This window comes from Engraulis encrasicolus, chromosome 10, assembly GCF_034702125.1.
Source record: "Engraulis encrasicolus isolate BLACKSEA-1 chromosome 10, IST_EnEncr_1.0, whole genome shotgun sequence".
Taxonomy (NCBI): Eukaryota; Metazoa; Chordata; class Actinopteri; order Clupeiformes; family Engraulidae; genus Engraulis; species Engraulis encrasicolus.
Genome location: NC_085866.1, coordinates 19,975,995 through 19,986,102, shown reverse-complemented (window position 1 = coordinate 19,986,102; position 10,108 = coordinate 19,975,995). Strand labels below are relative to the sequence as shown.

The 10,108-nt window shown below is 42.3% G+C and overlaps 1 protein-coding gene across 1 annotated transcript; it reads left to right on the top strand.

The window, feature by feature from the left end:
• The first annotated feature begins 1,671 nt into the window (after positions 1-1,671).
• On the top strand, positions 1,672-5,662 carry rps26 (ribosomal protein S26). The gene is made up of 4 exons (XM_063208317.1): positions 1,672-1,787; positions 2,322-2,499; positions 2,921-3,051; positions 5,564-5,662. Exons 1-4 carry the CDS (start codon positions 1,785-1,787, stop codon positions 5,597-5,599), a joined length of 348 nt encoding a protein of 115 aa, XP_063064387.1. The 5' UTR covers positions 1,672-1,784; the 3' UTR covers positions 5,600-5,662.
• Positions 5,663-10,108: the final 4,446 nt, after the last annotated feature.

The window sequence follows — 10,108 nt, the reverse complement described above, 5'->3', positions numbered from 1 at the left end:
TCCCTCTTATTTCCTGTCACCATCTTCACTGTCTTTGAAAACTCTTATTAGGCAAAATTCCCAAAACAAGTATTATTATTTTTTTGGGGATAAACACCAACTGGGGCCAATAGGGGTCTACAGGCCTTTACCCTACAGTGATCTACGTGCATTGGCTCTAACCTGTGGGCTAAAAAGTGATGCCGTGGTGCTTAAACGGCACGCAAGGCAAGATTGTGAGCAGGCACGTGCTCTCACTCCCTGGCCCTCACCTCACCCCACCCCGTTATTGGCCATGCGCCTCAGCATCTGTCCCCCTGTAAGGAAGACATTTTCCTTAGGCAACTTCCAAGGAAGTCACTCTGATGGGAGACTCATCATCATCAACATCATCATCATCATCATCATCATCACCATCATCACAGCCTCTCTTCCAATTGGCAGGCCTGTTTGGGAGCTTGCTTGCGTAACAACAGGACCCCCCCCACACACACACTCTCATTCCCACTCACACACACACACACACACACACACACACACACACACACACACACACACACACACACACACACACACACACACACACACACACACACTAACTTAGGACCCCCCCCAACTCCTACTCCCACTCACTAACTCACTCAGCCATCCCACCCGCCCAACTCCGCCCTGACTGTCTTAAATGATTCCCTACCCGCCCCGTTACCCCCCAACTGCCCCCCCACATCAACACACACACACCCTAATTGCTTCCAGAGGTTTTACTGTCCCAATTTCAAAGATGTGTCATCGGCCATAGATCATCCTACTCTTTTCTTATAGTCTTCCTTGCCACCAACATTGCATGTGGAGGAAACTCATTTTGCTCAAATTTGTCATAACAATTTGCCCATTAAGGCCCTGCGGAGGTTAAAAAGGTTTAAATGTTGATGCCAAAGTCATTTTCCTCTTCACTCTGCGGTGACTGTCTTGTCTTCCCACAACTTAGTACTCTGAACTTCACATCCCCACATTCATCCTACCCTTCTATGCATAATGAGTTGAAAGCATCACTTAACTGACAGAGGATTGATTGAAGTAGAATTTGATAGAAATCTGTCTCCTCCACATTGGTCCCAGATTCAGCTCGTCTGAGTGAGTGGAGACCGTAGGCCTACAAAGCAGCTCTCTGCTCAGAAAAGAGCTATGCTGACACCTACTGGAAAATATGGGTAATTAACACTAAGTAGGCCTGTGATGCGTTAATTCTCAAGTGTTTTTTTAAAGAGTAAGTTCTGTTTTTTGCATTTGTTGCAAACGTGGAAGTTACACTAAACACTATTTCACTGTTTTTTTTTACCAACACGGTATATATTCAATAAATAGTACAAAGCCAGCAGGAAAATACCAACAGAGTGAATAGATCAGGATCCCATCTCTTAAACGCATGTTTGATCAGTTAACAACTTACTAGGTTTCCCATGGGAATTTGCATCGCAACCAAGTAAGTTGCTAACTTAGTTGGCAACGATGCTGTTGAGAAACGCAGAATCAGAGTGAAGCTAGATCCACCTTCTTTGGTGAAGGGCATTATGGGACTGATATCAATCCGCAAAAAGTAGTTCCAACAACCTACTAAAACGTACAATATTTTCCACAATACCGTGAACAAAATATACCTCGATAGTAAATGAAATACATCTTAAGTATTCAACCTTCATGTTGAGGGCAATAACGCTTAAAACTCGAGATAGTTTTGGCGGAGGGTCCATATATAAATGACGTAGGCAGACTAACCGGTCCTTTTTTCTCGCCCTCAGAGCAAAATGGTGCGTACATTTCCTTCGTTCCTCACGAGAATCGACGTTAAATGTGTATTACTTTTGGATGTAAAAATACTTGCTTTTGTATCGTTAGCACAAAACGTCAGACCGGTTGTATCGACCCCTTTAGGACTTACAAAACCACCTTATAATGGATAAACATAGCCTTTCTCCTCCTCGCCTCTCTCGTGGAGTCGCATGCGGTAGTAGAATGTGTTAGCTTTGCTAGCTATTGAGCTTAGTAATCTACTGGTTTGCAACATTGTAACGCCACTTTTTCTTGTGGCGTTTCAAACAATGTAGTAAAACATAACAGCGCAAACACGTATCGCTAAAACAAACATTTGGATGATTCTGTGTGGTGCTACTATTGCGCTTATCTTCGCATGGTGCCATGTGTATGAGCTCATGTACAACCTTATTACGCATGCGTAAATTTAGCAGTTCTGCGTGGAATAGGGCCTAACTAAAATTGCTCTAAGTAACAATGGCGATTGGAGAACTGTAGTTGATGAACTTGAGTCTTAAATTATTTTTCAGACTAAGAAGAGGAGGAACAACGGACGTGCCAAGAAGGGCCGTGGACATGTCCAGCCCATCCGCTGCACCAACTGTGCCCGTTGTGTCCCCAAAGACAAGGCCATCAAGAAGTTTGTCATCAGAAACATCGTGGAGGCCGCAGCTGTGAGGGACATCACAGACGCCAGCGTATTTGAGCGTGAGTTAGGATGCCATGCATGATCCTGCTTCATATATGCCCTTTGAACCCATGTAGTAGAGTAGAGAACCATTTATTGATGCCAGGGGGAACTTAAGGTGTCAAATAGCATACATACAGAAATACTTAAAGATATTACACACATCCTTACACATATATTAACGATAATTCACTCTTACATGCATTGAGCTCAAGGCAGATCTCTCTCTCCCCCCAAGAATACACACCCAGACACACACCAAATTATAAAGTCTCCACTGTGCCACATGTGCCTTTGCTGAGTGGCACATAGCAGCCAAGACAAATGACCAACAAAGTGTGCAGGATGTCTACCCCCACCCCATGTGAACTCAAGTACTATGTTTTGGTCTTTGTTACTTAATCATACATATTGTGTGTCCTATCCTGTGTCTCTATACAGCATACGTGCTGCCCAAGCTGTATGTGAAGCTGCACTACTGTGTGAGCTGCGCCATCCACAGTAAGGTGGTGAGGAATCGCTCCACTGAGGCCAGGAAGGACCGCACTCCTCCTCCACGCTTCAGGCCCGGCGTACGTATTTGACTTCGTTGCTGTCTTGTCTGACACGTGTATGTTTGTACGATGTAATGATCACCCTCTGAAGTCACTGGATGACCCCCTCCCTCACTTCCAGATAGATACCCTCTGTGTGGCTGTTTGTCTGCGTAGCTGCAGCTATGTACAGGAGTCGTATTTGAGATGTGCTCACACTGACCTAGTTCTTATAACTGGATTCTGACACCCAATGGATGAAGGAAGTGGAGGACGGCACTCTTCAGATTCTTCTTTGTTAATTTGCCAACAAACGTTTTGGGCAGAGGCCTTCAGCGTTTATTGACGATGGAAGAAAGACTCTGGCTGAAACGTTCGTGGGTGAAGAAAAATCTGATGAGCAATGTCCTTTGCTTCCTTCATACCCCTGTTTCCCACAGAACATGTAGCATTGTGTGGTGCTACACATCAAAACAACTTTTTGGGACCGAAAGTTCTAAATGTTCGGTGTGAACATGTCAGTTGGTTTGAGATTTGGTGCAGGACCTGGCATGACCATGGTTCTCGGTTGTGTGTGTGAACACAGAATGACATTGGGTGGGAAATGAGGGAGAATCCATTTGAGGTGTTCAGTTTTTAGTCTGTGCTGCCACTTAAGAAAGATCTGTATGGAAATGTTGCCTCACCAAGAAGTGACCAATGGCACTCAATTAGTCAAGGGAAGAGTCAGTGAGACGCAAATGAAGCATTCTAGAGTGTTCTAGAAAATGTTAAATATGTAACTGTGAATAACCCCTAAGACATTTAAATTAGTCTTTTTTTTTTTCAAATCTTTTCAGTTTCACCTCTAAGTAACATCAGAAATTGTCTAAGCTATGAGATAGGCGTCTCTCATTGGCTCCCATTATAGCCCCGTTGGCGAACGCAGCCAAGTAAAAGATGAATGGGAGCCTATTGGGCTAAATGGCTCAGCAGGGATTTGTGACGGTTCTGTTCTCTGGTTTGTAAAGATGTGTGCACATTCTGTACCTTATCATGAACGTTGTATTAGAAGTGAAGTTAAAGGTTCCTGACATGGCTTTGTTCTCCCAAAGACGTGTTAGTTTTGTCCTGCAACACGCTAGCATTCGGCTAATACCTGCTGGCTGAGGAATCTTTGCGACTATTCACGACCAGAGCTGACGAGAGACGTACTCTGACTGATCCTAGCAGAGACATCTACGGTCACACACCTCAAAACCCCCCACCGCCGTCCAACATGTTAATTGAAGGTGCCCAAATTCTTAAGGATGAGCGCAGTCATTTCCTTTACCCCATGTACACATGCCGCTTTTCCACCACCTTAAATGCAATAAATAACAGGTGTCCGCAACAATCCTAACATAACTTTAAACACATCGACATCTGAAGTCAGACTTAAAACTACAAAACAAATGGCGTAGTGCCGTAAAGTCGATTGTCACGTGTTATGTCATTGCTATAGTTGAAATAAGGGTCATTTTCACGAATGTAACACTTGACAAGATGCAAACGTGTCGGCAAATGCTTTCACTTACTCATATCTATCGAACGCGACTCCATTGTTTCCAGGGAAAAAATCACACGGGCAGATAGTTCTATGAGAAGGGTACAGCCCCATTGGCACCCATCCATTATTTACTTGACTGNGATAACATAGCTGCAGTGCCACTCCTGGCCACACCAGCTAGTTGTGGTTCTTGTACAAGATTCCATTTTCTTTGGTAACATGTATACAGGCCAGTAGGATAAGGTCGGTGCTTCCTGTAGTTTGGATATCCCATTAGCTGACGAGCCTTCTAGTATTGCTCACAGAGGTGGGATTACAAGGGATGTAGAACAGGTCTTGATTAAAGCAGCGCTAAGCCGTTTCTGGTCTTCAAATGACTACTACCGACAGTTTTGAAGCCTGGTTGGGGCGGAAAAAAGAATTGGCCCTCAGTTGCGTATACAAAAAGACCCTTGATGTCGGTGACTGTTTCAACGCTGTCTTCTGTCCTATTTAGTGGCCAAGTCTCTCTTTGGACTATGGATTTTATTTATTTTTGCTTTATGGTCAACACGCTTCTGAAAGTTGTGGCTCATTTCTAAACTCTAGAAAGTTGTCTGGCAGAGGCAGATGCATTTCCATGAATATGTGCAGTTTACTACTTGTAAAACCCAGCTTGTGAGTCCTGAAAGGATGCTTTTGCACACCTCTGTAGTTGGGCAGGTACACAGGATATTACCCCAATGTGGTTGCCATTGAAGTGCAAAAAGGAGCGGCTGACCAAAACTTTCAGTTACTCGCTGGTGGAATGCAATGTGCGGGATCTTTCTTGCACTTGAGTTGGTTCCTACACGTGGGTGTTTCTATGACCTCTTTTGGGGGTGCACAGCTGCTTTTTTCTTCTGTATAAATGTCATCCATTGTAGTTCCCCAGCCTCAGTTGATGTTGACTTTCCATCTACTGAATGTCATGCCCTGAATTGATGTGCTTAAAACAAAGACCTTACTGACATGCCTTTTATTTCCCCTCTCTCTCTTCTACAGGGTCAGGCTCCCAGAGCTCCCCCCAAGCCGATGTGATCACCATCCTAAAGATCAACCGACAAACGAAAAAAATAAACTTTTTCCATTTTGGAAAAATTATCTTTTGGTTTCTTTTTTTAAAACTGTAACATGTTTAGTCTAGTCAAGTCAGTTTTTATTGTCAGTTTCTTCATATGCGCAGGTCATGCAAGGAAATTGAAATTACGTTTCTCTCTATACCATGAAAGGACGTGCATGCACAGGACTGACATTTACAGACTGACATCAAAGTGCAAGACGGGACAAGTAACAGTCATGGACCAATAGTAAAGTGATGAAGTAATAAATAATTGAGCATCTTAACAGTTATTATTTATTACTTAATCACTACTGTTATTTGTTCATCACTGTTACTTGTCCTGTCTGTACAGTGTGAAATGGAGGGGTTTGGTCCAGGTAGTGTTTCGGTTTACACCACTATAGAACACATCTATCCTGAGTGGCCACATTACTTGAATTTCCTTCATGTCGGCTTGCTCTACAAGCCTATTGTTTGGGGTCTAGCAAAGTCAGACGCTGATCAGAAAACGCACTGATCATACATGCTCACAATTACTGAGCAGTTTGGTTTGTCCAGCTTGTTGCAGAGACATTGGAAGGATATCACTTAAAGGATAACTTCTGCCCATTTTTAATGTGCCCGTCAAGCTTCTGCTTAGCCAGATGTGGCTTTCGTGTTCTATAGTTGTGCATAAACAATAAGCATGGGTAATCTGGCTTCAGAAGTGACATTCTAGCACAGGGTTCTTCCAACTAATTCTAATTACTGGTAGTACGGCTTGTAGGACAATTGGCTATGGCAGTGCATGGACTTAACGTTTCAGAATTAAGGAGGGTAGCCTGCAAAGTTTCCTTCTCAATGTAGCACAGCATTGCATCCATGGCTGTGGTAAGCAATAGAGGTAGAACAGTATTTTGTATGGATTGCTGCTTTTGGACTCAAATTACCCCATTTATAAAGTGCTCTCTGACAGTCTGGAAAGGGGCTAAATTACATTGCTTTTGAAGATGGCTAAAATGCCCAGCCCATTAGTGACCTTTTCCATAGTGCCTCTGCAGATGAAAATTGGCTTTGCGATAAACTTAAAAGCTTATTTTTTTTTTCAACTTGATCTTGGCATGTCAAAGCAAGTAACATGGGACTGACTGCTGGGGTAGTTCTTGCTTACCAGAAAAGCATCAAGGATATCTGCTTCCGAAAGTCCCATGCCATGCCCCTGCCATTGACTTCAATGACGCATCATGGCAGTGATTAAGACAAAGACAGCCCTAACTAAGTATTGAACATTGACAAGTTATGTAGAAAGTACCAAATTTCAACTGATTTGATGTGATCTGAATTTTTTTTTTCCTGGAGAAAATGATTTTATTACAATATTCTAATGTGAATTCCTCAATTCATGAGCTGGAAGGCCAAATATGTAAAAACTAAACAACTGAAAGATTGGACTAGTTCAAAATGTGGGCAATGCATCTACAATCTATGACAGTTATTGATGGAATTACGGAAATAAGTAAACTTTTTCATAATAATGAGGATCTGTATTAACTGACCATTATTGATGCTTTTGGTCATGAAGCATTTGGATTGTCAACATGGACCTCGGTACATAGTCACAAAAAAACTTTTTTTAAAAAAAGAAAAGAAAACTTTCAAAAAGGACATTTTGTCCAGTAGGGCAAAGAGACAGGTGCTTTAGCAACGCCTCGTCCCTATCTGTACATACACACCTATGTCAGGGATCCAGTTTTGAGTCTGATCTGAGGTCATTTCCAGATCCAGGGGAGCTCATGTACAAAAATGTCTCGCATTACCCCTCTCTCCCCTACCAATTTCTCTCGTGTACTTCTCACTGTCCTATCAATAAAGGCATGAAAAGCCTCAAAAAGAAAACAAGACATGGCTGCTGTTAACAAGATGCATGCCAATTTCCCTATTGACCTCAATTGAGGCCAGGTCCAAACAAAGATGTAGTATGACAAATGAAGGAGGGCTCAGTTGCTTCCAGCCTAATAGGCTTGGAACTGAAAAAAATAATATTGTGATCACAGCCAGAATAAAATGCAGGCTAGATACAGCTGTAACCCAGGGGGGCCGACCTGCCAGTGGCCACCTGAATTGCCCAAAGAACATTTCAAAATGGCGACAAGACATAAAATATTGAATAAATTAAACACTGTCTTGAGAATCAAAAGATGTTAATAACCCTGTCCTGTCCATTGGTTTGCAAACCTGCTGTTCGTCATTCGTCGCTCACTATGGTTACGTTGACATGATGGTTTTAATCCTGAATTAATAATTAAAGAGTTCCGTGGAGGTTACATTGCACAATAATTGTTTAAATTATGTTTAATTATGTTCAAAGCGGCATTAAGTTTTATTTGGATTTAAATCGAGTTAAAATATAATTAAATATCTCATGTAAATCAAGGCCAATGATGCTGCCTGTAGTGCTTTCACTGAATTTCCCTTCTGCAGGGATCTAACCAGTGCTCGAATTATCCACCAGGCTTCGGGGGGTCAGACTTTTTGCGGACCAAATGATGACGTCAACCCCCCTCCCCCCCCCCCCCCCCCAAAAAAAAAAAAAAAAAAAAAAAAATAAAAACAGACGAGATACCCTTTTTCTTGGAGTGTTAATATACTGTACAAAATGTAATACAACAACACAACTTTTATGTGACGTGATGATGTGCAAAAAACCCAACAATATGCTATTTGCAAACTGCCTGCTAGAACTCGTCATGAATAAGTGACCACGTTTGCGGGAAGGCACATCTAAGCACCCGTCTCAGTAGCCTAGGTGTTTCCAGATTGAGCTGTTTTGGATGAACATCTGCGAGTGAAAGTGGACATTGGACAGGGTTTTCATGTAGATTTGTGGTGGCCTTAGAAATAGGCCTTAGTAGAAAATAGTTTAGACTGGCTTGGTTAAGATGTAATGCCACCAAGCAGAGTTTGAGCATGTTTGGAGTGCAAATCATCGGTCACTGAACTCTATTCGGCAGCACCGTCAAATTCAACAAGCCAGAGCCGGAGAAAACTATGCTCTGATTCAACCATCTAGCCAAAGTTTCTCTCATACACACGCGTTGCTGCAATAAAAACGTCTCCAATTTACAGTTAGCAACAATGCACAGAAGCACAACCAACTCATGCAATGCTGAACAACAACAAAAAAACGAGCCAACTTCAAAACAGCTATGGCTTACCAAAAGCAAACTAGCAACTAACCTACATTATGTAGTGAGTGACCACGGAAACACAGCCAAGAACTTCGTGTCAAACAGAAAAGGGAACCCAATGACATACAGAATCAAGCTGTAAATTATCAGAATTACAACTCCCAAATTCCACATAGAGCTAGCTTGTAATGTGTGCGCTTTTCTTGAGATTGAAAAGTGCTATCAGATGCTAGTAGCCTAGTCATGGAAAATACTGCTAGATGCTACATGACATGGCCTCTAACACAGTCAAAATAATAATTACTCCTATATTTGTCACGGCGGACAAAATGTAAAAATCCCATTTTCCTACCTTTCTGCTGCTATCCATTTGCCTCGCTAGACAGCTTGCTTGCTATCCATTTGCCTCGCTAGACAGCTTGCTTGACACAGCTATCCTTCTTGGTTTGTGGAGTCTCACTATCCATTTGCGCCTTCTTACTTAGTAAAATTATAATATTCCAATTGTGCTTTAAATACATGATGAGCCTCGTCCTTTATTTTCTGTCATCAAGTACGCTACGTGTAGATTATTAGAGCAGTCCACCTCTTTCACTGAGACCCCTTGTGCATGTTGACTTTGATGGAATTCTGATGTGGGCTATCGTTTTTTTTTCTCTCGTGGGGGAAAGGGAATTGGCGGTCACCTGTCTTGAGTGTTAGTAAGTTCAGTTCTTTAAAGTTGAAATCATATTGGTTTCATGTATATTTCTTTCACAAATCCTCGCACGCAGCTGTAACACATGACTTCATCGCGCACCAGAACCAACCCTGCCTATCAGTGGGTGCTGCCGAATGTTTTTGACAACTCTCAAACTGCGAGGATGTGAAACGTCCGCTGGTGGTACATTCCATTGAAGGGGTGTTCCAAAAACTAATGTTATTTTGTTATTCATAGTACACGTTCAAAATTACAAGTAACAAGACATTTTTAACATCTGATTTTTTTTAACAATACCTCAATGTTTCCAGTACCCCCCAAAAGTGTAATTTAGTCCCATTTGGGGGGTATCAAGTCCCAATCGGGAGGGTCAAACCCCCCCGGTACCCCCCGTAATTCGAACACTGGATCTAACAGCAACCTGTAGCCTGGAGACCCCTGTATGACCATCTTACTACAACCCTGCCTGTGATTATAGGCAAACAGACAAAAACAAGGATTCAAAATACACAAGAAATGTGTTTAGTATGTTTTTTTTCAATGTGAACAGAATGGTTTTACAACAAATAGTACTTTATTGGACATGAAAAATTACTTCAACTGAATGTTGGGTTACACTC